The 26771-nt window shown below is 56.4% G+C and overlaps 7 protein-coding genes across 7 annotated transcripts; 5 read left to right on the top strand and 2 right to left on the bottom strand.

The window, feature by feature from the left end:
• Positions 1 to 1363: 1363 nt before the first annotated feature.
• On the top strand, positions 1364 to 3174 carry COL26b_008585 (uncharacterized protein; the record flags this gene model as incomplete). Its single annotated transcript, XM_053181339.1, has 3 exons — positions 1364 to 1813; positions 1895 to 2532; positions 2580 to 3174. The coding sequence occupies 3 exons, from the start codon at positions 1364 to 1366 to the stop codon at positions 3172 to 3174; spliced, it is 1683 nt and encodes a 560-aa protein (XP_053034733.1).
• Positions 3175 to 3907: 733 nt separating this feature from the next.
• COL26b_008584 (uncharacterized protein) lies at positions 3908 to 5842 on the bottom strand (the record flags this gene model as incomplete). Its single annotated transcript, XM_053181338.1, has 1 exon — positions 3908 to 5842. One exon carries the CDS (start codon positions 5840 to 5842, stop codon positions 3908 to 3910), a length of 1935 nt encoding a protein of 644 aa, XP_053034732.1.
• Positions 5843 to 9436: 3594 nt separating this feature from the next.
• COL26b_008583 (uncharacterized protein) lies at positions 9437 to 12977 on the top strand (the record flags this gene model as incomplete). Its single annotated transcript, XM_053181337.1, has 2 exons — positions 9437 to 12381; positions 12434 to 12977. 2 exons carry the CDS (start codon positions 9437 to 9439, stop codon positions 12975 to 12977), a joined length of 3489 nt encoding a protein of 1162 aa, XP_053034731.1.
• Positions 12978 to 15978: 3001 nt separating this feature from the next.
• COL26b_008582 (uncharacterized protein) lies at positions 15979 to 16443 on the bottom strand (the record flags this gene model as incomplete). Its single annotated transcript, XM_053181336.1, has 2 exons — positions 15979 to 16077; positions 16183 to 16443. 2 exons carry the CDS (start codon positions 16441 to 16443, stop codon positions 15979 to 15981), a joined length of 360 nt encoding a protein of 119 aa, XP_053034730.1.
• A 702-nt stretch (positions 16444 to 17145) lies between these two features.
• On the top strand, positions 17146 to 18607 carry ARO8 (Aromatic/aminoadipate aminotransferase 1; the record flags this gene model as incomplete). The annotated part of the gene is made up of 2 exons (XM_053181335.1): positions 17146 to 17612; positions 17665 to 18607. 2 exons carry the CDS (start codon positions 17146 to 17148, stop codon positions 18605 to 18607), a joined length of 1410 nt encoding a protein of 469 aa, XP_053034729.1.
• Positions 18608 to 19234: 627 nt separating this feature from the next.
• On the top strand, positions 19235 to 21041 carry COL26b_008580 (uncharacterized protein; the record flags this gene model as incomplete). The annotated part of the gene is made up of 3 exons (XM_053181334.1): positions 19235 to 19275; positions 19342 to 20725; positions 20781 to 21041. The coding sequence occupies 3 exons, from the start codon at positions 19235 to 19237 to the stop codon at positions 21039 to 21041; spliced, it is 1686 nt and encodes a 561-aa protein (XP_053034728.1).
• Positions 21042 to 21470: 429 nt separating this feature from the next.
• COL26b_008579 (uncharacterized protein) lies at positions 21471 to 22488 on the top strand (the record flags this gene model as incomplete). Its single annotated transcript, XM_053181333.1, has 4 exons — positions 21471 to 21506; positions 21575 to 21677; positions 21734 to 21874; positions 21926 to 22488. 4 exons carry the CDS (start codon positions 21471 to 21473, stop codon positions 22486 to 22488), a joined length of 843 nt encoding a protein of 280 aa, XP_053034727.1.
• Positions 22489 to 26771: the final 4283 nt, after the last annotated feature.

The following is a 26771-nucleotide window of genomic DNA, read 5'->3' as shown; positions in this document are numbered from 1 at the left end:
GATACACAAACAACCCAGACCCCTGCCTTCACCTCTCACCCTCACTCTCACTCACAGTCTTTTTGTCTCTGTTTCCCTCCCACCTGTTGCTCCCGTCGTCCATTGCCCCAGCGTGAGAGGTTCACCTTTTTACCGACCCGACATCCATCTTCCTTGTCCGTGTACTTGTCCGTGTCTGTGTCTCTCACTACCACCCAAGAGGTGCTGTGACCACACCCAATTCGCGCCCCCCGTCGTCACCCTCGTCTCCGTCCCCGTCCCGGCCTGGGCTGACCGGTACCTGGCCCGAAGTACCTATCTTCCGGGCCTTTGCTCCTCGCCATCACCACTACGGTCTACCTACTTGCCGGTGGGAACACTCTCAGCTAGTTACCTTTCTGGCGTACGATAATCCTCACTCACGTACCTTACGCGGATACTTTCTCCATTTCTCCTAGAGAAAGAAAGAGCAAGCGACAGCAAGACGGGACCTACCTACATTACCTTACCTTACCTTACCTGCCCAGGGTCGCTCCTGCCTTCCTTGCCTCCTTCACCGTGGTTGGCTGGCCTGTGCTTCGTTCGCTCTTTCCCTCTCCGGTACTCGGTGCACGTCCCGGTCCTCTGTGCTGTACATCCCGGGGCAGTACCTACCTACCTACCTACTGGACGGATACCTTACCTTCCTCACCTAACCATCTTCGTACCTGCGGTACCTACATACCTACCCTTAAATCCTGACCGACCGACCTTATTTTTTATTCGCGGTCCTTGGCCTCGGCCCTCTTCCTCCCACCTTCACACACCTGAAGATCGAGTTGAGACGGCCTTCCACCGAAACCAAATTCCCATCTTGTCTATCTTTAACTTCCACGGTCACTGCGGTGCACTCCCTTTGGTTTCTGGCCCTCAATTGCCCTCCCACGGCCTCGGCGCATTCAGCCTCTGTTGGGTTGCTCCCCGCCTCCCAGGACCCGTTTCTTTTACCCCTCACTTTTTCTCTGCTCGCGACCTCGCGTCGGTGAATCTCGGTGGGGCACATCACACAATCTGCCCGACATCGATTCACAGGGCACAAAGAAAAGCCGCGTGAGAGAGAGAGGAAACAGGACTACTCGCTCTGGCTGAGTGGGATAGAGAGCCGCGCCGGGGAGTTACTTCTCTTGCTACCCCGTCGTCTTCTTAATTTCTTTTTCTTATCCGCCACACGCTCCTACGCCGCAACCACCGCACACCGAGAATGGGTCGAGGGTAGTTGCTGCTGTGACAAAGGGACAAGAAAACACATTTGGCAAGCATGCATCCGGCTCCGAGTCTGGTAGAAGCGCCTCCGAAGAACGGCAGTGAGGAGTCTGGAAACAGACCCCAAACCGCATCGCCTTCAATGTCGCAACATGAATTGCCCCAGTCGGCACAGACTCCGGCGCAACAACAACCGCAGCCGCAACCGCAGCCCTCGCCGCCGCCGCCTCAACAGCAGCAGGCTCAGCAGCAGACTACTCCTCAGCAGCAGCAACCTCAACTCCCTCCGCCGACCCCAGGCCAGTCGGCCTCTCCTCCATTGAGGAAGGACACCAACTCGTCCATCTCAACCCAGGCTACCGCGGCCTCTGCTGCTAGCAACATGTCCGCGGAAACAAACAACACATCGTACAGTGCCGACACCTCTCCTAACTTAACATCCATATTCCATGTCAAGGATGGCTCCGACGTCTCTAACCGGGTCCGCGCGAGCAGGAGGCGAACCGGTCCTTTGTCCCAGCAACAGAGAGAGAAAGCCGCCCTCATTAGAAAGCTCGGCGCGTGTAATGACTGCCGCCGCAGGAGAGTTGCTGTAAGTTGTTTTAATGCTCTTCACTCTCATATCGTGTACATCGAGTTGCTCTTCCCTGCTGACAAAACCGTGCCTTTTAAGTGTCATCCCAGCCATCACAACATGACCTGGGAGGATGCCGTCCGAAAATATCACAGGTCTCACAGCCCTACCATTCAGGACATTGCTCCTTCTCTGTCTGCTCAACGGCCCCTTAGCCCTGCGCCTCTCATGAACAGTGTGAAGCCGATGTACCCTCAGGACGCACAGGATATGATGGAAATCGACTCGCCGACGCCGCCAGGACAGCACCGACTGAGTGAATCTCGCATCCGCACGCCGTTGCCGTCCGGCCCGCGCCTGGACAAGCCGCCGATGCTCCCAGGCATCGAAAGCCTGAAGTCTGACTTACAGACTAACGTTTCGAGGATTCTCTCCACCCCCAGCCGTAGTCGCTACTCCAGTGCGCAGGCGTTGCTGCTGTACTGGCAGGATGACCCTGATCTCAGTGTCGGAAGCTCGGTCAAAGAGCTTAGCGAAGTCCTCGATCAGTACTACCGATATACGTTTTCAATCTCCCCCATTCCGTCTTCATCCGAGGCTTGCAAAAACCCATGGAGATGGCTTTCACGGAAGATTACAGACTTTGTGGAAGATCGCGACCAGCGCGATGTCTTAAAGATTGTCTATTACAACGGCCATTCATACCTGGATGGCAACCGGGAGATGGTTCTTGCCAGGTGAGTCCCCTGTGTGCGGGTCTTGAGTGATTGCCAACAACCTCCAGCTCCAAGGATGTGGAAAAGGCAGAGACAATCCGGTGGAGCGGCATCCAACAGGTTTTGGAAGAGGCCTGCTCAGATACCCTAATCATCATGGATGCCGCGTTCTTCCCATCTTCCAAGATGCACCGTCAACAAGGTGTCTTGGAGTTGATCGCTGCGGCAGTGTCCGAGGAACATTTCGATGCTCTCGATCGTTGCACTTTCACCAAAGTTCTCACTGAGCACTTGAAGACGCGTGCTTCCCAACGCTATGCGAATCCATTCTCGGCAGCCGAACTTCACTCAAAGCTGCTTTCGAACTACCCGTCCCTTGTCCAGGACAGAAATCCGGAGAAGGAGACCATCACGAGCTTTCCCTCGCCTCTCCACATGCAAATGTCTGGTAATGCCCGTTTGCCGTCGATTCTCCTGGCTCCGCTCAACATCGGCCCTACGAGGTCGAGTCTGCCCTTCGGCACAGAGGGTCAGCAACTCGTTCTGTCGATTCGGATCGGAGATGACCCTATTGATGTTGATAATTGGACCGAGTGGTTGAGAATGATGCCAGATGGTATCAAGGATGTGAGGGTTGACGGTCCTTACCGACCGGCGAGGTAGTCTACCGACAGCAGTGACAGACCTTTGGAGAGGCAATGCTCGCTAGGCAACTTTTGCTGTCGCTTCATACGTTTACGAGGCGGTTGGTCTTGGCTATAATGACCACTGAGGCGGGCAATGGGGGTCGGTGTAGCTGAGAAGATGGGAAGTTTCATCGCCTTCAGCTGCGTCTCTCCGGCACCCTTGTCGCCTATCCTCGCTCACCTCGACTTCGCGCGCTTACCCGACTATTGGCAGCTATTATGCGTAATGAATATATTATGAGACGGCATCACCACCCGCTCGAGAGGTGGAGCGGACGAAGAGTGTACAAATACGCCGGATGGGGAAGCCAACGAATCATACATCATGTCACATTTTTGCTTTGAAGTGTTTGTCTCGCAAGCGAGGAGTGCAAACGGATACGGGGAACTGGGGAGCATACAGGGTGGTGTCATGTTGGCATTCACGGCGTCAAGATGCATGGTCTTTTCCTGTCATGAAAGAAGCTTTGCATTAGTGGATATCCCCCAACTCGCTTTATAAAGACCGCACTTCTCTCTTCCTCTCGTCTCCATTTTTTCCCTTCCTGTCTGTCATGATGTGGTTCGTGATGTAATGCTAATGACGGCCGTTCCAGTTTCTAAGCGTCCTAACTCCATTCAACGGAGGTTGCCTGTGACGCAAAAAGTTTCATACACGAAAAAGTTGTGGTATCAAAAAAAGAAAGTTGTTTTCCAAACGTTCACGTCTCTCAAATAGCCAAGATCATGGCCGCAGCAGCACTGACCAAACCAGCCCAGAAGCTGCCGCTCGCCTTGGCGGCAGGACTGTTGGTCTCGACGTTGCCGATGATGAAGCCGGGCTCGTAGCTCGCGTCGCGGGTGTCGAGGGTGCCGTTCCAGCAGTACTTTGTGAAGCACATGGCGCACGCGTCCGGGACGGTCTCCCTGTTGCGGGCCATGCTGCGCGAGAGCATCGCGCAGGCGACGCAGCGGGGCCACTCGGAGTCGAGGGTGGCGTTGCCCTGCGTTGCGGAGTCGTAGCCGTTCTGGATGATGGCGTCGCGCTGGGAGGTCTTGTAGGAGGGATCGAAGGTGGAGACGTTGGAGTGGGCGACGTAGGGCGCGTTGGGGAGGTAGACGAGCAGCGGGGGTACGCGCTGTTTTGCGGAAAGGGTGAAGTTGGAGGCGTTGCAGCCGAAGAAGGTCGGGCGCTTGTTGAGGCCGAGGTTGATGAAGGTGTTGGCGTCCGGAACGGGCGGGAAGAGGGTGCCGTTTGCGACGGGCTCGGCGACGCGGTCGTAGGAGGCGCGGAGGGCGGTGCCGTTGGGCCAGTTGAAGTTTGTGTCGGCGGAGGAGTCGACGGCGAAGATTACGTCGACGGCGCGCTCGGGCTGGATGAGCGGGTGGAGGGGGATGTTCTGGAGGTCCTCGCCGCCGTCGACGAGGGAGAGCTGGGACTCCTTGGCGTTGACGTTGGTGGAGGGGTTCCAGCCGAAGAAGGGGTTGGGGACGTATTGGGCGATGTCGTTGTTGTCCTTGTCGAGGGCGTTGAGGATGGAGGTGAGGGCGGACTGAATGAAGTCGGGGAGGCCGGTGGAGGTGAGGTTCTGGAGCATGAACTGGTTGAAGAGGGAGGAGGAGGTGCCCATGACGAAGCCGGCCTGGTCGAAGCCGCGGACGCAGGAGCCGTTGGCGGGGACGGCGCCGGCGGAGAAGTTGGAGGCGAGGAACTCGAGGGGCGCGAAGCCGAAGGCGGTGGGGTCCCAGGTGCCGAGCTCGAAGGGGTTGAACTCGTAGACGGTGGCGTTGAGGGAGATGATGCGCTCGCCGGGGGCGCGGCCATCGGCGACGAGGATGGGGAAGGGCTGGGCGCCGGACTGGAAGTCGGAGGTGTCGGCGATGGAGGAGAAGGTGTACGAGGGCCCACCGTCGGTGGCGTTGATGAGCTGGTACGAGAGGGCGCGGCCCCAGTAATCGGTGATGGAGACCTCGAAACCCTTGTCCTTGCTGTCGACCTGCTTGGCGACGGTGGCCCAGTAGTCGGCGGTGTTGAGGATAGAGATGCCGGACTCCTTGGGGCCCTGGAAGATGGAGCGGTCGAACTTCCAGACGGAGGAGCCCTGGGAGCCGCGCTGCAGGTCGACCACGGAGGAGAAGTTGTTGGAGTAGAGGGAGCCGACGAGCCAGCCGCCGCCGGAGAGGCCGGCGAGGTAGGTGGCGGACTGGAGGAGGCCGCCGATGCCGCCGGCGGCGGTGGAGTTGGGGGTGCGGGAGTCGGCGGCGGCGAGGAAGCCTGCGCCGTTCATGAGGGCGCGGTAGCCGCCTCCTGAGACGGCGAGGGCAACGTTGGGCAGCTGGGAGGGCGAGGAGCGGACGCGGGAGATGTAGGACTGGGCGTCAAAGTTGGGGATGTTTGCGCGGGTAAGGAAGTCGAGCATGGGTTCTACAGTTGCGTTGCGGCGGATGGGCAGCCATGATGTCTCGTTCGGTGAGAGGGTCGCGGCGGAGCGGATTGTGGGACGGGTGGACGGGCAGTCGACGATGGCCGGGGCGTAGCCGCCGGAGGGCGAGTCCGGGAGGGCGCGGGGGTCGACGGCGCCGAAGGCGAGGCCGGCTGCCATTGGCTTGGCGGGATCGAGGGCCGCTGCTGTGGCTGTCAGAGCCAGCAGGGATGGGAGCAACATTTTTTTTAGAGTGTGAGAGATGATTCGCGCCTGATGGGAGGGGGGTATCTTTGGAGTTTGAGTACGGGTGATGAGTGAGTGTCCGTGTCAGAGCTGAAAGAAAAGAAAAAGTGAAAAGAGGTTGACGTGAAATAATGCAAGTGAAAGCCCCTGAGAAGGAAGGAAAAGGATCGAAGGCAGCGAGAATTGAGAAGAAAGATGGAGATGTTCAGCAGTAATAATAGATTTCAATAGTTGTCACCCCCTAGGCGCATGGTGCAGCGGCAGTGCGGTGCGGACGGCTTCGATGGACGGGGATTGTGACCCTTCGGATCCTTCCACGGACCCGTCGCGCTAAGGAGAAGGTTTTTGATTTTTGGTGTCGGTCGGTATGACGTCGAATGTAGATGAGATTGAAGCTCGTGCGGTCTTCCTTGTCGGAGTGCGAGGGAGCCGCAGGCGCAAGCTCTGGGTTGGGTTTGCCTTCTGAAGCCGAGAAGAGACGAGATGACCCTATGCTGGCCTATGCTTGGTTGCTTTCTCTCGCGCGGGCGAACGATGCGATTTGATCGGGGCCGAAGGTCCGTCTGGGTATGTGTGAGTGAGTTGCTGTGGTGTTCCTTGTGGTGTGTGGATGTTGAGTGGGTGCTTTGATGAGTTGTCAAAACTCCGATGGATGAGCGGGCTAAGCTGAAATTTTAAGCTCAAATGACACTCCGACTCGAGAGGGAATGACTGGTGAAGTTAGAGGAGGTTAAAATAGAGAGGTTTAGTTCAAAGTGATCATCAGGGTCCTTATTTCTCTTATTGCTGGCCGTCAAGCGAGAAATAGAGAGAGTGAGACCCAATGTGTGACGGGGTGGACAGAAATGCAACTGCGGCTGCAGGGCAACCAGGCACCTCACGCGACAGTGGGCAGTGGGCAGTGGGCGGTGGAGTTTGCTCCTCCCAGGGGGCGATTAAGTGATTTGACCCTTCAAGTACGGTGAGAGAGGTTTCATGTGCGAACAGGCGAATGAGGGACGGGAGATGAACAGCTCGTAAAAAGCCTGTGCTGCCGTGCTGGGCGTTTTCTGGGCAGCTGAAGGGGAGAGGATGAGATGGATGGGGTACGCGGAATTGTGGCTCTGCGAGCGAATGAGAAAAAGATCCCGGATCGCCCGGGTCGGGAGGGTCTAGTAGTGATGATGTGAGGCGAGGATCTTTCTGAACAAGTCCCTTATTCGTACGTATGCAGTACGGGGGGATAAGGCTTCCTCGGTAGTTTCGTTTTCGATACGGCGCCAAAAGACGAGCAAAAACGAAGGTCCACGGGAAAGGCGGCCTGCTGGAGCGGTCAAGTGGAGGAAACTAAGTTCAGGCTCGTGGCAGGCAATACGCGGAATGAACGGCAAGCTGAGGCAGTTCAGACGAAGTGGAAATCAAGGTGAAGAGACGCATTAAAAGCCGACGGCGTGTTGGGTCCGGATGATGCAAGGAGACAACATTGTAAGAAATTAGCATCCGAAAAGGAAACAAGAGGTCGCCTCTACTCGCGGCTCTGGTGGGCGCGATGAGGTCAAGCGCCGAACCTGAAGACGGTGCTGGGTGATGGACCAGCTGGACAGCGACGGGGTTCCACGGTCTCGGGTGCGGCGTTTTATGAGACGGAACGTTGGTGAGGTTGGGTGTCCTTGTGCTCGTGCCTGTCCGTGTCTTTTCTGTCTCTGTCTCTCGTTCTCTTCGCATCGATGTAACGGAGAGAATGTGCAACAGAGTTCCGCCTTCAGGTGTCATTCCCTGATCCGGACAGGTGTGACAGGCGCCGAGCCGTGCTGCCCGCAGTTTTCGAACCTGTTCCAACACTGTCTGTCTTTCTTACCTCGGCGCGTACCCGTATTCGTGCCTTTTGCAGCGTCGCAGCGATGGACGGGTGGATGTGCTGGATAGGACGAGACATTCGTTCGACACAGCAGGGCCAAGAGCGGTGCCTGAAATCGATCTGCGGGACAACGGAGCTGGCGGGGCTGGGCGTTTTCGTCTCTTGCCTGCGCCATCCGCGAAGCTGCTGACGGTGTGTGCCGCAGCAGCAAGACTGATTGACTTGGGTTGCTGGTGGTTGGTCGATTACTCGAAGAGCAGCTCACAGCCATTGGATCACTGTGTCAGCAACCGAGTTGAGCTGTATGACCAGATTTAGAGGCTGATGGTCATATGTGAACTGCAGTCAGCAACACACGTCGTTGGATCTCGCCCGAACAGAGTTGTCAAGCGCGTGCAGGTACTGCGGTAGATGCAGGCGTGCTCTGCTACTGGAGAGAGGATGGTGGTGACCACACTTTCGCACCCTCGCCTCGCCCTATCGCCTGCATGAGCCTCCCGCGGGCGCCCCAATTGACGGGTCGATCCCGAGCCAGCTACCATCGGAGGTTTACCTTTAGGGCCGATGCCGTCAGAGGGTGCGTCTGCTGGGCGAGGTGTTGGATGGTGGGCGATGAGTGTGCCTGCGTTACTGCGGCTAGGGTATGCCTTGTTGGTAGGGGTAAGCAGGCCTCTCGAATAAGGTAGGTCGAGTGCGGGGAGACGCCTTGCTTCTCGTGCTCAATTTGAGCGCAATTTGTCTTCCCGGGGGCTGGACATGGGAAGAGAGTCGTGTGAGATGCTGGTGCGGTCGATTGAGACGTGTTTCAGCGCGGTCGAGAAGAGTCTGTGGAAACTCTGTTGTTGAGGAGATTCTGACGGCGTGGTGGTGGCCGTCAACTTCTGATGACGATTTTGTGATTTGCAGCAGGTTTTGAAGCATTATGCATCGGACGGAATCTCGTCGAATATCGAACGGATTACCTCTCCTCGCAAGTAAACAGACAGCTTCATCTTCGCTCATCGACTACGGTTCAGTAGATCACTTTGATCACCTCGCGCGGCAGAGGCAAGGCCCTGGGTCCAGGCCCTGCAAACTCTCACGGCGACTCTGGCATGCGCAACCAACACATATTTTCAGATAGATAGGATCGCAAAAATGGCTTCAGCACAGCCAACCTGTGGCCTAGATGTCCATGTTGAAGAAAGACCCCTCATGATCTTGCTCAAAGTAAACACCTCGGCGATGAAGTCACGACGTCGTCGACTACCACCAACGGCCTCGGTCATGACTTTGTTGATCAACATGAGGTTTGTCGTCGGGGTAAACGCGACGCAGAGGCAATGATCACCCCAACGATCGCAGCGCATGACGTTGCTGGCCGGGTTTCCATGAGCTCTTCGCGTGGCTTTGAGCGTCCATGTTGACGTCTGCTGGGGTCTGTAGCAACAAAGCTGCCGTAGCTGGCAGCCGGCTGGCATTTCCCATATACCACCTGGCAAGGGCTGCTCAGAGGACCCCCAATCACGGACGAGGGTTGCAGCGCTCCGAAAGTGGGTCATGTCAATGTTGACCTGGCAACGGCAATTACGCGAAGATCCATATCAACAAAACCCTCGCCCGCTCTTCCCTGAACGGGGAGCTTCCCAATCAACATCACAGCATCATGAAATAACCGCCAGCATCCTCTTTCCAACCCACGCTTTACTAACCAACCAGCCAAACGACAACCTTCTGCACCATCTTTGCTTTTTCCACCCAGCTTTCCGCACAAGATGGAGCCCCAATCACCCCCCAAGCGCATCACGCGTTCCAGAGCCGCAAAGACGGGCGAGAGCTCAACAACCACGAGAGCCACCAAGATCGTGACCGCAGCTGCCAAGGCAAAGTCGACTGCCACCGCCCCGACGCGCTCTACCTCAGCCAAGAGGAAGACCCGATCAGACGACCACGAAGATGAAGAACACAACGAGCAAACACAAGAGTCAGAACCCGCCGTGCGTGCCACCAGAGCTACGCGAGGCCGCCCCAAGAAGACCGTAGAGGAGCCCACAGCACCAGCTGCCCGAGAGCCCTCAACATCAAGTACGGCGCCCGGCAGAGCCACCCGTGCGCGAGCCACGGCACGCAAGGTCTCTGCCGCCGAGCCGCCAGCTCCCAAGGAAGAGGCGCCCAAGCCCACTCGTGGCCGGCCCAGGAAGGTGGTCCAGCCTTCAGAGGAAGCCCCTGAGAAGGAGGCAGAGCCAGTAAAGAAGACGACGCGCACCCGCGCAGCACCGGTCACAGCAGCAAAGCCCGCCGTCAAGAAGACGGTAACATTCCAAGAACCCGAAAAGGAAAACATCGCTCCTGACGCAAGCAAGAAGACGGCCGACAAGTCCACAACTGCCACTGGCCTCCGGGCCAGACCGGTGCGAAAGCCTCCTGTTCCCAAAGCCCCGACGAGAGCCACCCGCAACGCTGCTGCTGCCACCACGAAGACGGAGAAGACGCCGCTCAGCCCTAAGAAGGTCACGCAGATTCCCATGTCTCAGGACTACTCCGAGGACGAGCTGGCTGGAGAGAACACGCCCCCGAGACCCATGATGAAGAGCCCTACCAAGCCTCCGGCGAGCGTCCTTGGCTCCTCCAAGAAGCTCAACTTGAAGCCTGTCGAGAAGTCGGCGGATTCCAAGGAGGACCAAGACGGCGAGGGCGCCGATTCAGAAGCCCAAGAAGACGAGGTTGCCAACGTGCTGGCCTCGCCTGCCAAGAGACTGCCTCCTTCTCCTTTCCGGGATACGATGAAGTCCCCTGCTAAGCGCGTTGAGGGTGTTTCATTGAAGCCCACGTCCATGTCCACCGCTGAGGGCGTCGCTCCCACGCCTCTCAAGGCTTCGTTGCTTCACTCTCCCGCCAAGCGACCGCAGTCAGCCATCAAGTCGTTCGCTCTGCCGACTACGGGTCATGAGGAGAAGAAGCTCTCCAACTTCAAAGCTTCCCTCCTTCAGTCGCCTGCCAAGCGACCTTTGTCTCCCATCAAGGGTCTGGCCAAGCCTCAAGAGGCCGTTGAGGAGATGCAGTCTCCCGCCACAAAGCCTCTGCTCCTCTCCACCCCGACTGCTCTGCCCCCTGCCAAGAGATCTTCTGAGAAATTGATGGAGGAAGAGACTGGCCACAGCGATGACGATGAGGAACAACTTGACGAGGTTGCCGAGGCCATGCTCAATGAGTCCATTCACTTGGAGGAGCCTATGCAGTTCCCTGGCCGTCTGTCTGCTGTTCTTCCTAGACACGCCGACCCCGTCTTCAAGAAGGACATGCCCGCTCTTGAGGCACCTGAGGAGGATCTGGCCCAGGCCGAGGAAGTCGACGTTGTCCAGTCTGAGGAGGCTCCCGAGGAGGAAGACGACTTCGCCGCTGAGGACATGCCGGAGTTCGATGGAGAGCCCATGATGCTCGACGAGGACTACTTCCAGCCTCAGGCTCAGAACACCATGGCCCCTCAGCCCGCGTTCAACGTGCCCACTGGTATCTTTGGCCTTCGCCAGAAGGACATGGACCCTTACCATAGCATGGACTCGGACTCAGACGACGAGCTCGCCAACAGTCCTCGTGTCTCCGCAGTCGAGAAGTTTGTTCCTCTTACCCCCACTCCCAAGGCTGCTCGCCGAAGCAACGTTATGCCGAGAGTCTCCAACGTTGGTTTCACTCCTCTGGCCCAGAAGCTGAACGCTTGGTCCGCTGGAAGCCCTACCAAGGGCTCCAAGACGCCCGTTGCCAAGACTCCCCAGGCTTCGGCGGACTCTGCTTCCGTCTCTGGCACTCCCCGTGCGTACGACTCTCCCCTCAGAAGCACCTACTTCGAGGATGAGATGACTGTTCGTGCCGACATGGAGGCGCAGAACGAGATTGAGGCTGCCATTGAGGCTGAGATCTCTGCCGCCAGCGAGGAGATTGAGTTCGACGATCTCATGGTCACCGACGAGGACATGGCTCTCGCTGCTGAGGCGAATGAGATGTCTCTGATGGAGCCGGGGCAGCTGGACGACATCGTCAACACTTCCAACAGCTTCGACGACACCCTTTCTGAGGCGAGCCAGGAGTATGGCGACGAGAACGAGATGCCTGTTGATCCCGCCATGCTGAACGGAGCATCCGTTCCGCCTACCACCCCCAACAGAATGATCAACCGTGAATTCCACACCGTCTCCAAGGTCCCTCTCAAGGCCGCTGATGAGTCGACTCCCCGTCCCAAGAAGAAGCGTGCTGCCAGCATCTCCCGACTCCCGGCCAGCCGCCCGACTCAAAATCTTAACAGGAGCGCCACTGTCATTTCCTACTCGCCCGGCAAGAACAAGTCTGAGCCACAGGAGACAGCTGAGCCCGAGTCGGCGCCTGTGACTCCGGCAAAGTCTGACATCTGGTCCTCGCTTGGAACCCCGGCTCGCACCCCTCATCGCAACCTCAGCCCTGGTCTGCTCCGTGGTGCAGTTGTCTTCGTTGACGTGCACACAACCGAGGGCGCGGATGCGAGCAGCATTTTCGTCGAGCTCCTGACCCAAATGGGAGCTCGTTGCGTCAAGACTTGGGCGTGGAACCCGAACGCGGCCGACAACTCCGACATGTCCAAGGTCGGCATCACCCATGTCGTGTTCAAGGATGGTGGCAAGCGTACCATGGAGAAGATCAGGGAAACCAACGGCATTGTCCACTGTGTTGGTGTGTCCTGGGTGCTTGAGTAAGTTGTTCCTCATGGTTCTGCATATGATTAATTACTAACAAGACCACAGCTGTGAGCGTAAGAACGAGTGGCTTCCTGAAGACGAATACTCCATCGACACATCACTGGTTCCCCGCGGAGGCGCCCGTCGCAGGAAGAGCATGGAGCCCACGGCCCTTGCAAACCAGAACGGCATGCTTGTTCCTTCGCCTGTCAAGGGTGGCCGCGACAACAAGACCGCGCCCAACACACCCATGAACCGACGTGACAGCACCGTCTGGATGCACACTCCTTCGGACGAGGCCGACGATGAGGAGGTCGATTGGGAGGGACTCATGTCCCCTGTTCCCGTGACTCCTGCCCCGGATGCTCTCGCCCGCTACGCGGCGAACGTCACACCCGAGACACCCGGTGCCACTGACTACGACTCGTCTCCCACCAAGCTACTGATGCAGACATGCCCTCCCAAGAACAATGCTTTCGCCGAGATGGGCGATGGCATTCTCAAGAGGGAGAAGGACGAGACCGTGATGCAGCGCTTGATGGCCGCCCGCAGGAAGAGTCTGCAGTTTGCTCCCAAGATCGGAAGCCCGTTGGCTAAGGCTTGGCGATGAACATTTTGCATTTTTGCGAATGTCTTTTTGGTCATGATACTGACCGCCTGTTGTGCGACGGAACTTGCTTTGAAATATCATAGACGGCGTTGAAGTGGACATGGATACGGACACGGAGGTATGGGAATGGTGTTCAGGATTACCGGTTGGCTTGTACATCACAATAAACGCGATCGCAGACGCATCGCCTGTTCAGAACAAGCATGTTTGGAATTGTCACCATCAATGAATGAGCTTGATCCACGTTAGGGAGTCGTTGCTTGTCAGACGTGAGAGCTACCCTGGCCCCTGTCCCGAATCTGGCAAGGTGACGCATGTCGGCCGCGCGTTCTTTTGATTGGACCAGCCTTGTCCGGAATCTTGACTCGAGCGATGATTGATAACAGATCCGTGTTCGACACACTTGATACCGCAACTCCGAGCGTCCGTGTGGCGAATATGTGATTCTGTCCTCATCGTTCATTTTTGCAATTCTTGAATCAACAGAGAGCGCTCATGTCAAGATGATATTGAAGGGGATTCTATGGAGCTGGGCTCTGCTGGCACCATGCGTTGTCGCGGAGCAGCAGAAGCCGCTTGGCGCGGGAATACCGAAACATGAACATCTGCAGCAGGATTCGTGGAGACGGGGCCTCAATTTCTCGTCGCCGGCGCCGCATCTGTTCGCGTCGGCGTACGGGCTGCTCCAGCAGTGGAGCAACACCGTGTTTCCTAACGGGCACACGATGGCCGCGGTGGAAATTCCGGCATTTACGCTGCTGTATCACGGGCGGATGGACGAGGAGGACGCGCCGAGTCCGGAATGGCTTGCTTTTGATATGTGAGTCTTCGTGTGAATACCCGTTTGAGAATGGCGCACGTATCGCGAGAAGTTGTCTGACGCCGGACACAGAGAGATGGCCTACGGGATCATGGGCTCAACCCGCCAGAGCTTCATGCTGAGCTACCAGACGACGCAGCCCGTCAAGGCGCTTTACTTTGACGGGGAGTCGGCGGCGCTGATGGGGCTCGGGCAGCTGGACACGCAGATGCTGCACCTGTACGGCAACGTGACCGGCCCGGATAGCGGTGGTGGGATGTGGAGGGGCCTGGAGCCGGAGTACGAGCGGGCGATGGGGCTGTGTGACTGGCTTGCGGAACGGGGCCTCGGGGGCGTGGGCGGGTTCGAGGGGGTGGTGAGGATGAATGCTGGGTTTGAGGTGATTTGGTGCGATTTCGGGAGCGGGAGTTTGAGCTTGGTTAGTAGGGGGAATGTGACGGCGCCACAGATGAGGGAGGTTAAGGCGGAAGGGGTGGATGAGAACGGTGACGACGGCAATGGTGTAGGGGAGAAGAAGGGTGGTGGCGAGGTGAAGGGAAGTGTGCCAACCTCGGTGTACCCGCTCCCGCCGCAGCCTACGCGGACGGATCGGCCTGTCAGCCCGACGAAGCCTGCCGTGCCGCCGAACTGGCGCGGGATCATGGGGCCCTCCGACCGGGAGCCGTTCCTGCAGAGCCAGGGGTGGGGATGGTTTTCCTCGGGGACGTGGCATTATGGGGGCAGCGGGATGGGGCCTGGGAGGGGAGAGACGAGGGCGAAGGTTACGGCTTGCGGGATCACAAGCTGGTATTCGGGCAGGTTCTGGGGGTCGCTCGTGGAGGAGGAGGGTAAGAGGTTGAATCTGACGCAGGAGGGGTTCTGGAGCGGGCTGGACGGGGGGAATAGGAGCGTTGCGATGAATGAGCTTGGGAGGAGGAGGAGGCTGCACCATCTCGAGGGCGTGAGTGAGCAAGCGGCAGCGAGGGTGAGAGGGGAGACTGAGGCCATGTTGAGGGATGTGCTGGAAGGGGGGAGGTGTAGTGGCATGGTCTGGGTCGATGTGTTTGCGGAGATTGTGCAGAGGAATGCTGGGCATCTGATGGCGCTTGAGAAGGCGTCGAGGTGGGCGGGAGACGAGGGCAATGTCACCGAGGTGAGGGAGTGGCTGTACAAGTTGAGGGGTCAGAGCCACATGTTCTTGGTTTCGTTCCTGGAGTATCCGAACGAGATTGACAGGGGAACGTGGGACGTTCAGGGGCCGCTTTTCGGGGAGACGTATTCGAGATGCCGGTATCGGTACACAAGGCTGCTGGTTGATATTCCTATGAAGCCATGGGAGACAGATCTCAGAGACGCTGCCGAGGAGGTCATGGGCGGGATTTGCGGTGTGTTGCTGGAAGTCGGATTCGAGGTCGAGAGGGCTTGGTACGCGCTGGAAGAGGGTGCCGGTGCGAGACTGGTGAAGCTGGCAGAGAGGTGGGAGGACAGTGTACGGGGTTTGAGGGCCTGGGTCGGATGGGAGGGAGAATTCATCAGGTGCGACAAGGTTTGCGAGTGGGATGAGCGGTGTTACATCCCCATGTGGCCGCTTTTGAAGTCGGTCTGGGGCGGCAGACGGCCGAGGCCTCCGCCTAGGGACGGGCCTGGGAATGGAACGGAGCCGAGGCCGGGGCCGCCTCCGGGCAAAGGACGCGGGCCGGGATATGGAGGTGGACACAGGGGCCCGGGCTATGGGATGCCGGGGCGAGGGCCCTCTTGGATGGGCGACGAGACTGACTTGTGGGCGCCCAAATGTGTGAAGATGGACGACATCATGCCCAGACCGAGGGCAGACTAGACTGTGGTCAGTGGTTCATTTCAGAAAGATTGGTTTCCTCCTTCGTTTGGTATAGAATCATGGCGTGGGCTGTCAATTGTATGTCTACCTCGAGAACAAACCAACGAGGTTTGCCAGAAGTTCGAGGTCACTGCAGACGAGGCGACTCTAAACATCTAAATGTCCTTCACTTGGTAGCGAGCATGTTTCATTTTATGTAAATTCAAGCTTGACTTTTTGGTCATCTGATCTGGTCCGAGGTTAGCTTGCCGCTGCAAGTGACGAAGCCAAGGTTGACGTACCAAGGTATAACACGAATAATCTTGTGTCTCAATCTAGACTTTCAACTCTATATCCTTGCCGATATTCCGTCCCAATTCCTCATTTCATGCGCTAATGTACGCCTTCATCGCCTTGACCGCATCGCCGTCGTTGGCCTTCAGCAGCTCTGTCGCCTTGGCCTTGGGGAGTTCCAGCTCGTCAACCTGCAATGGATCCGTTAGCAAAAGTAAATCTTATCTCTTCCCGGGGGTTCCCCCTCGGAAATGCGGTTCTCTGTCTGCTAAAGGTAGATCTGGAGGGCTACTGACCAGCAGCGTCACGTCGGCAGCGTCGACCTTGACGTTCTTGACCTCCTTCTTGGCGGCCGTGGCACCTCCCAGACCCTTGATGGCCTTCTGCGCAGCCTCGGCGTCGACCTTGTCCTCGGAAGCATCGTCGCCGCGGGCGTCGAGGCTCGCGAGCGCGGAAGCGGCCTTGCGGTCCTCGGCGGACTTGGCGTGCTGGACCTCCTCCTCGACGTCACCGCCGGTGGCACCCTCGACAACGGCAGGGGGCTGCTTCTCGGACATGTTTGTGGCTATTCGGGTAATCGTTCGGTCGTCGGGTGTGCGAGGGCGTGAGGTCGTGGGTAGTGTGCAGTCTGATGTAGCTGTGAGGTTCGCAATCGCGGAGGCACGTCCAGCAGCAGCAGCAAGTGCGAAGCTGACTTGAGTGCACAGGGCAGGCAGTTTGGAATTTGTGGTGGGGCAGTTCGAGGTGGGGGATGTGACGGGGGGAGGGGCACCACAGAGGGGAAGCTTTGGCGTAGGTGTCGCCCTCACCGACGGTGAGCCATCTGAGAAGGTCCGGTAGGCTTCGGCACAGCGTTGCCCTGGGGAAATCGCAAGGTGGTGCAACTTTAAGCACTAACTTGCTAGGTTCCGCGGGCTGGACGGATGCTCTGGTTCCTGGTTTATTTTTGCATGGCGTAAATTGCCTGCCGCCATTGGCCAATTTGACTTCCGCACCGTTGCATGTTCGATTTTTCTCCCCTGTGCTGCCCATTGAGCCACATTGTTCATGTCCCTGCATTCTGCTGCCCATTGAATAAGACTGACTCACTATGCGGATGGCTCCTGCTCTCAAAAGAGTCATTCCGTCTTTGCATTGAGCTGCTTCACTTCTCTGACAGCTTTACAACTCCTTCCTTCCCCTCAATCGACTCCTCCTTCTGTCGTTGAACCTCCTCTTAGCAAACGCCGTCTTCCTCATAGACCCTCACAAACACCGCCATGTCCTCCTCCACGACCTGGTCGCCTGATTCCTGGCGGTCAAAACCCATCAAACAGTCACCCGCATACCCAGACGAGGCGGCGCTCCAGAAGTCGGTCAAGGAACTCGGCCGTCTGCCTCCCATTGTTCACCCCAAGGAAATCGTCGCCCTGAAGCAGCACCTCCGCGATGTGGCTCTGGGTGAGGCCTTCCTGCTGCAGGGCGGCGACTGCGCCGAGCTCTTCGACTACTGTGAGCAAAACACCATCGAGTCGAAGATTAAGCTCCTGCTGCAGATGAGTCTGGTCCTCATTTGGGGTGCCGACAAGCGCGTCGTCCGCATTGGGCGCATGGCTGGCCAGTATGCGAAGCCCAGGTCTAGTCCGACTGAGATGGTGGACGGTGTGGAGCTGCCGTCTTTCCGGGGCGATATTCTCAACGGCTTCCACGTCGATGAGCGGACCATTGACCCTCAAAGACTGGTTAAGTGAGTCGCCCTCATTATAAAAGCTTCAAGTAACCTATGCTAACAAAAATAGGGCTTACCAGTACTCATCAGCAACCCTCAACTACATCAGAGCATCTCTCTCATCCGGCATAGCCGATCTCCACAGACCGCTCGACTGGGGCCTCGGTCACGTCCGGGACCCGGAGCTCAAGAGGAAGTACTCAGAAGCCGTCCTCTCCCTGACCGACATGCTCCGCTTCCTCCACACAATCGGCGCCGACAAGAGTGACAAGCTCGACACCGTCGACCTCTTCACCAGCCACGAGGGCTTGCTTCTAGAATACGAGCAGCCGCTGACCCGCCTGCTGGAGACGCCGGCCCCGCGCCCCACACTCAACGGCGGTGGTGCTGCCGCCGAGACCAAGAAGGAGTACTACGACACCTCGGCGCACTTCCTCTGGATCGGCGACCGCACCCGTCAGATCGACGGCGCGCATGTCGAGTTCTTCAGGGGCATCGCGAACCCCATCGGCATTAAGGTCGGCCCCACCACGCCCACCGACGACTTGCTCGCTCTGCTCCGCACCCTCAACCCGGACAAGGAGCCGGGCAAGATCACCCTCATCACTCGTTATGGTGCCGCCAAGGTGCGCTCTCTTCTGCCTGCGCATATCAGAGCTGTTGAGGACAGCGAGTACCGCCGCTGCGTTGTCTGGCAGTGCGACCCCATGCACGGCAACACGGTCTCGACTGGGGGCGGCATCAAGACACGTCGGTTCCGGGACATTTTTGAGGAGCTTCAGGAGACGCTACGGATTCACAAGGAGCAGGGAAGTTACCTCGGTGGTGTGCATTTGGAGTTGACTGGCGATGCGGTCACGGAGTGTCTGGGTGGCAGTGAGGGACTGGACGAGGATGACCTGTCGACAAACTACACCAGTTTCTGCGACCCGAGACTGAACGAGAAGCAGGCGCTTGAGTTGGCGTTCTTGATCGCGGACCATTACAGAAACGAGAGAAGACCAGTCGTTTAGACGGGGGTTACGCATGGTTGAAGGGTGGATGCATACCGGGCATACTGTGATCACTAAAAGCAATTCTTTACATGAAATTCAGCAGGTTTATGGTTATTGTTACTTGAATACGTACATCGTGATAACAAACGCAAACTCACAACACGACCAGAGTGCTCAGACGGACAAGATGCACATCATCAGCGTCGTCCGTGCCCCGGAAAGGCCTGCCTATTATTGCAGACACCAAACACCCGTCAACCGAACCCGCACCGACAGTTCAGGGCGCAGAGGACCGAAGAAGTGGGCCCCAACGCTGAGCCAGCGCCGCTAAACCGTGGCCCAACAGGGAAGTTTCAAACGGATATCAGCGGGCCAACAGGTGAGGTGAGATAAGCCAGTGCGCCCTGCGCTCCTTTCCCCAGTTCCGATAAGGCGAGCGGGGCTTCCCCGCGGCTCCGGCTAGAACCCCCCGTGACCGGTGTAAGTAGTCCCCTTTCTCCCTTGAGGTGTCCCAATGCAATCCTCACCTTTTACACACCATCTCTCGTAGTTCGAGCTCTCCTCGTCTCATCTCACTCGGGAGCTAGTACTAACTTCACCTCAACCCAGTGATCACCTACTCACAACCCACTTACAGCTTACAAGATGGTCTACCCATTGGACTATCTCCAACACCGCCGTGACTGGTCAGCCAAGCTACCCCAACATCCAGCCCCTCAGAATGAATGCCGGGGTCACTAACACGATTCCAGCAAATTCAAGCAGTCAGAACGCGCGGATAGGATCAGCCGCCTCACAGCCTACCAGGGCCCTTTCTCATCTCAAGACCGCCAGATCCTAGACAGGCCCATCGGCGAGCTCGTACAAGATGTCCACAGGACCGTCCTGAAGCCAATTGACATCCTGAAAACCTACGGCAAGGTCGCCCTCAAGGCTCATGAGCGCACGAACTGCCTCACGGAGATTATGATCTCGGACGCCGAGAAGTGGGTTGAGGACGGCTCGATCAACATGAAGGGGCCCCTGGCTGGCATCCCCGTCAGCCTCAAGGACACCATCGTGGTGGGCGGCTACGACACCACCGTTGGCTTCAGCAGCTTCGTGGGGAACAAGACGCCGCTGGACGGCCCTGTGGTGCGGCTGCTGAAGGACGCCGGCGCGGTGCCGTACGTCAAGACGAATCTGCCCATCACCCTCCTCAGCTTCGAGTCCACCAACGACGTCTGGGGCCGGTGCACGAACCCGCACAACACGAAGTACTCCCCGGGAGGCTCTACGGGCGGCGAGAGCGCGCTGCTGGCGATGGGCGGACGCATCGGCATCGGCAGCGACGTCGCCGGCAGCGTGCGCGCCCCCGCTCACTTCTCCGGCTGCTACAGCCTCCGCTGCTCGACGGGCCGCTGGCCGAAGCTGGGCTTCTGCACGAGCATGCCCGGCCAGGAGGGCGTGCCCTCGGTGTACAGCCCCATGACGCGGACCCTCGACGACCTGCGGTACTTCACCCGCGCCGTCGTCGACATGGAGCCGTGGAAATACGACTACAGCGTGCACCCACTGGCGTGGCGGGACGACGTCGAGAAGGAGTACCTTGAAAAGCCCAGGCTGCGGGTGGGCGTCATGCGCACCGACTGCGTGGTCGACCCCAGCCCGGCGTGCCGCCGCGCGCTCGAGATGGTCGAGGTCGCGCTGCGGAAGGACGGCCACGAGATCGTCGAGATCAGCCCGCCGTCGCCGTACGAGGCGCTCAAGACGGCGGCGCTGGCGCTCAACGCCGACGGGTGCAAAATGTTCGACTCCTTCTTCCGCGCCGGCGAGTGGAACGACCCCGGCGCCGCGCAGATGAAGTTCCTCATGAACCTGCCCGGCCCGCTGCGGTACGCGTACTACCTGTGGGTGAAGTACGTCCGCCGGGACGCCATCTGGGCGGACCTGATCCGCGACTGGCGCCCGCAGACGGCGTTTGAGAACTGGAAGCTCGTCGCGCGGAGGGAGGCGCACCGGCTGGACTGGTTCAACTGGTGGAACAAGGTCGAGGTCGACTTCCTCATCACCCCGCCCAACGCGACGCCCGCTGTGCCGCATGACGGTATGAAGGACGCCTGCAGCAGCTGCGGGTACACTTTCCTCTTCAACCTGGTGAGTCTTGCATGGGCTGTGTTGAATCGCGGTTTTCCGCTAACAGAGTGTGTAGCTCGATTACACCGCCGGCGTCATCCCCGTGACCCACGTAGACAAGGACCTAGACCAGCTCCCTGCGGACTTCAACATCAAGAAGCTGAACGGCATCGCTCAGGGCGCGTATAAGCTGTACAACGCCAAGGACATGCACGGTCTCCCCGTTGGAGTTCAGGTCGTCGGCAGGAGGTTGGAGGAGGAGAAGGTTCTCTCCATCATGAAGAGGGTCGAGGATGCTTTGGGAGATGACAAGTACAAGCTGCTTGAGATTGACTAGGTCCGGAGAGTAGCTCTCAGTGTAGGCGTTGGCCGGGATTACTGCGTCAGCTATGTAGCACTATGGAGTGAAAAGGACATCAATGACACCCCAACGTCTGGCCGATTTCGCGACGGATATTTAATGCAAAACGCCCCATTGGAGGCCGCTTATTCCAAGCTGAATCGTATTTCCCGGATATAAGATGCCAATTGATTGACTTTCGGGTAGCCCCTGCCGTGTAAGTGGTTTGGAGATGCGGGGCTGCGGCCGCTGAGGCTGGTCCGAGATCGGACTGCGGGGTGCCATCCATTCTGACTTCACCTCGTTTGACGCGCGCAGGTGTAAGTCCTTCAAGGCAAGTACTTAAGGAGCTTGAATTCCATAAATTGATGTTTCTTGAGCCAAGCAGCTTCAACTTCAATCAGAATCAGACCTAGAAACCTAATCATGGCCGCACAAAAGGAAGACAAGTGGACGACGGAGGTGAGCTCCCTTCAGTCCAACTCCACCATCCAAGCACTTGCGATGAACTACTGACTTACACGTCGCAGGCGTACCAACATTCTGCCTCGTTCGTCCCAAAGCTCGCGACCAAAGTCGTCGGATGGCTCGACGTCCAGAAGGACGACGTCATCCTCGACATTGGCTGCGGTGGTGAGCCCCCTATCTCTTCCAGGCCCACCAAGTCACATACGCTAACAAACTGTAAGACGGCATCCTCGACGTCGAGTTCGGCAAGATCCTATCTCAAGGCACCGGCTCGCTCCACGGCATCGACGCCTCCCCGTCCATGATCACCGCCGCCGAGAAACTCGTCGCAGACGCCGGCCTCTCCAACTGCAAGTTCGAAGGTACCCTTCACCCGCCTCCAAGACTCCACCCACCTACTAACACATCCCCAGTCCTCGACGCGACCAAGATCGCAACCTCCTCCACCCCCGCCCTCCAAACCCCAACCTTCACGAAAGCCTTCTCAAACGCCGCGCTGCACTGGATCCTCCGCCCGCCCGGCGCCCAGATCCCCGTCTTCACCGCCGTCCGCGACGCCCTCCTCCCGGGCGCGCCGCTCGTCCTCGAGATGGGCGGCCTCGGCTGCGTCTGCGAGATGCGCACCGCGCTACTCATGGCCGTCTCGCGGCGCGTGGGCATCGACAAGGCGAAGGAGGTCGATCCCTGGTTCTTCCCCGACGAGGCGTGGCTGACGAATGCCCTTGAGAAGGAGGTGGGCGGATGGAAGGTCGAGAAGATTGAGCGCGAGTGGCGGCCGACGATCGCGGACAAGGGCGGCGTGGAGGGGTGGTGCCGGTTGATGGGCAAGGAGCTGCTGGACGCGGTGGAGGATGAGGGGGAGAGGGAGAAGTGTGTGAGGGAGGTGGCGGATGTGTTGGAGCATGTGTGTGCTGTGCCGGGCGGGGGGCATATGATTAGTTATGTGAGGTTGAGGTGTGTTGCGAGGAAGATTTAGAAATTGGTTTGCGGGAAGATTTTGAAAGGATATAAGGCGTCTTTGAGATCAAGAGTGGTCATAGGCCGGAGATAGATCCGGGTATTGTCTTTGTGAAAGCCGTTCGGATTAGTCAGGACAAGTCCGTCTCCAAATGGAAGTTGCCTACAAACATTGAACCCATGAATTCCCTCGAAAAGTTCGGTTTACAATTCACATTGGTGTGTGTATATATGTATACGGTTTGCTACTTCGGCTTATTCCTTCTATGGCAAGTGGGACATCGTGGCCAAATGTACAGCCCCAGGTAACAACCATTGAGACATCTCTCAGACATCTCCAGTACCTTCGTTTTCCATCAGGAAGTCTTTTGACACTGACCGAAATCCACAGAGGACAAGGAGTTGCGATTAGTCTTCCCGATTGGAATCACCAGCTACAGAGGGGTGACCCCCTCGAATGTTTGTACATGCAGTGAAGCCAGCGCACATTTGAATGCAATATCTTACGACCATCACTCGCCTATTAATGCAGCTTTGAGATTTTGTCATTACCTGAACAATTGCGCAGAAAATCATTGCGGAGCAGGAAGAATCCAAAGAAATTGAGCCGAGAAATCAGCTTTCCTGTTAGCGCCAGCAGGAATTGCTGGCTCTATGTATTCGAACAGCATACGCGTGAGGTGCGCCTCTTCACTGTATCTTCACTGATGTCTGTGGTCTTCCTATTATTATTGCCCTGACTATGCGCCTGAATAGCCAGTAACCACTCACCGCGCGGATAGCGCATAGGTATATGTAAGCTCCGTCCACACAGCGAATATCAAGAGAAGTGAAGGTCCGTAATCCACAGACATCTGGCCAATGGCGTTCCGCGGCAAAATTTGTCATATTCAGTGAAATCCTCTTGAGATTGTGCTTTTATTACAGACCATGTGAGCTCAGGAAGTTGACGAAGTCGGCAGACTTCGCCGTCCACCAGCAGATCGAGGTCTCGGGCGTATTCAATGTGTTTGAAGGCAAGTTTTACTCGTCTACATTACCCATTTTTGGTGTGCCAGGGCGATCAAAATTGTCCTCAGATCAGCGTCTGGCAGCTTGGGTGTCGTCGTCTGTCCAGCTGCAGAGTTGAATTCATTTGTTCGTGTTGTAGAAGGGCTAGCTATTCGAGACGTCAGAGTCGTTCCCATTAAACAGAAATCTCCGCTTTTGCTCAATTTCGGTTTTACTAAAGACGCGCTCAGCTTCTTGTATGCCATAGTATTGTGAGTATTGTGAGTACTGTTTCTTCACCCGCAACAAAGACTAATAAAGGACGAGGGCGACGAAAAGAAGGATAACAATAGAGACGAGGACGGACGACGGCGGACGACAACAATGATAACAACGAAGACGAGGAGAAGAACGAGGGTTGCAATGATGTGTCAGAGGCAATGATCAGGCCAATTGTTACCAGAAACTTCCATATCCTAGATGCTGGGGGGTGTGGTCGTTAAGTTGGGTCCTCTGCTGGGTTACTCAGAGGGCCTTCCAGCTGTGCCCGAGAGCCTCCCTAGTGTGAAACTCGTTGCGGGCAGGAAGATCTTGCAGGTTGTTGACCTCAATAGCAGCACCATACCGCAAGTCATGAGGTCTGAAGCGCTCTTTCAAACCGATGGCGGGGGTGAAATTCTTGAGGGCCCATGAGGTCGACCCTCTAGTGGTCGGCTTATCTAGTTGTACTTCAACCAACGTCGAAAACTGTGGGAACACTGGTTGCAGGGCATGGACCCAATCAACTAATGGTACGGTCTTAGGAAGAGTCTTGGTGCATAGTTCGTCGAAGGTTTTTGCGTCGACTGCCCCGAATCTAATAGCCATGATAATTAGATAGTTCAATGGGCAGAGGTACGGGACGGTGCAGGTTTTAAGCGTCACGACTCGCTTCCTGTCGTCGGATCGAGACTCACTGTACAAAAGGGTTAGCTCTAAATTGACAACGGCGAAGTAGGAGAACTTACTTCATCTCTTTTTGGCAGTGGATGGTGATCTGACCGTCGATTGAGATGGCGTCACCAGGCCCTCGGTGAAGAGAGAGCGACAAGTCACGCCACTGGAGGTATTGAAACGGGACTCTCTTTTGTCTTGAATGGCGGGAAAACCGGTTGCGAGGAATGCTTCCAAGTAACTGAAGGCGAAGTAACGGCCTCTATCAACGTCTTGATCGTTCCTCGCCATCGTCCTTCGTCATCATCCTTCGTCATCGTCCTTCGTCATCGTCCTCTCTCGTTAAGTCATATGCATAGAAACAAGGGACTGGAGGTGAATCTCGGCAGACTTAAAACTAAAATACCAGGTCCGCTGCTCACGTAGAAAGCTTTGAACAAAGATGTAGAGGCAACTGTGCTACCAATGTATCCATTGGCCAATCTTCGCAATATATTGCCTGAAGAAGAATTTTTCAAGCCACAGGAGCCTCGCAGGTAATGAATAGTGATTGTCCTAGGAAATTTAGCGCTACTATGCAACTTTGAGTAACAGACACATAACATTTATCCATGCTCCCTGGTTGCTCATATCGGTATCGTAGTTCAGCAAGAAGATGTCGTTCTTTCGGCGAGACGAGACAGACGGCGCCTTCATGTCCTAGGAGGTAAGCCGGCCCGCTGGTTCAAAGTCTTTAAAAGAGCGACCATTTGGAGACACCACAAGAGTTGCGGAGCAATGATTTGACAGAACGTCGATCTTCCCCTGCCTCTCTAAGAAAGCAGTTTCTATCGTTTTAAGTGGTGATTCCTGGCAGTTGCACCCGTCTGAATGCCGTCTACATAAACCGCAAGCACCCCTCCTTCATCGCCGTCTACTTGCGTCTTTGTGGCCCACATACGCGCAAAACGATGGCAAGGGGGAGGCAGCTTAGCAGTGCAATCTTCTTGTTCTCATTACCAAGGTGCATGCGAGAATTTTCCAACTGTCTAGACAGGATTAAGGAGAATACAAGCACTTCCGCTGATGCATATTGCTGACTGACTATCGCGTTTTATACCTTAGGTTATTGACCAGGAAACGAACATCCTCCTCGAGAACACACGCCTTCGCGCAGCGGAGCGTCGCAGACCACTCAACAGGACAAGTCGTATCCTCATGCCTATAGATTCTGAACGCAACGCATGTTTTCTTGCAAGAGCCAAAGTAAGCCGTTCGTCTCAAACCAGCGTTTGGTCCATAATGCATCACAATGGTTGTAGTTGACAAGATGTATGCCAGCAAGCCTCACTGCAAGCCCGCAGTCCAGAGGTCTTTTTCGTCTGTCCGCATTCCTTCTTAGCATGTATCAGATTGAATAAGCAGACGAAAAAGATCTAATGGACTGCTTGTATATACCGTCATGATCGTTTTCAACTCGGAGTGAGCAGCAAACTGTCATGTAGCCACCGGCATGTTCTACTAGACATGACACCTTGAGAGAACATTCGATATCATTCACAGGTCATACAGTCCCTTACCATCATACGCTTTAAATACACACCAAACCTATCAGAGGTATAGGCTGGGCTCTACCAACAAGAGAGAGCCAGCAAAGGGCCACTCTCCTAACACCAAGCTATTTCAGGTATAAAAGACACAAGAAAGCATTGATAGTAGAGCAGAAAAATCACCACAAGGAGTTGTGTGACAATGAGGTGCACAGAACACGCGCAAGTCACCAGGTGCTTCTTGAAGTAATCTGCGCAGAAGAACTTCACCACTTTCAAAGGCGCCATCTATATCAGTCTTGCTATTTTTTCTCCCCTCGTCTTTATTGATCATCATTGTCCCGCATACTTCATATGACTTCTGATGCGTACTCTGTTGCGCACAGTGAGATGCCTAAAGCTACTCACACGCTGCACTCTATGTCAGAAATTGCATGTCTTGCGTGACTTTCACACCCTACCCTTTATCAGACCTAATCAGACACCAGATGGCCGCAACACAATGCTTACTGCGCTTCAATATACACAACATCAATAGAGCTATCTTTTATAGTTACTACTGGTTTGCAATTTCGCACTACTGCGCAGAGGGCTTTACCTCTTTAAAAGATCTTTCTCTGCGCAGCCAGAAAGAGATATACATCAGTGAAAGAATAGTCCCACACCACTTAATGAACATCTCAGGGCAGAGTTAGGACTCTAGAGTAGTTAGGAAGACGTTTTAAACCCCTTTAGCACCTACTTAAACACTGTTTCACACACGTCTTTATTACTATCTTCCCTCATCACTACTCCACGCGTACGTATTCACAGCCTCAGACGCAGGGGATAAGCTTGAAATGCATCTAAA

Source organism: Colletotrichum chrysophilum (assembly GCF_026319265.1).
Source record: "Colletotrichum chrysophilum strain AFK26 chromosome Unknown scaffold_76, whole genome shotgun sequence".
Classification (NCBI taxonomy): Eukaryota; Fungi; Ascomycota; class Sordariomycetes; order Glomerellales; family Glomerellaceae; genus Colletotrichum; species Colletotrichum chrysophilum.
This window is presented reverse-complemented; position numbering and strand designations above follow the sequence as displayed.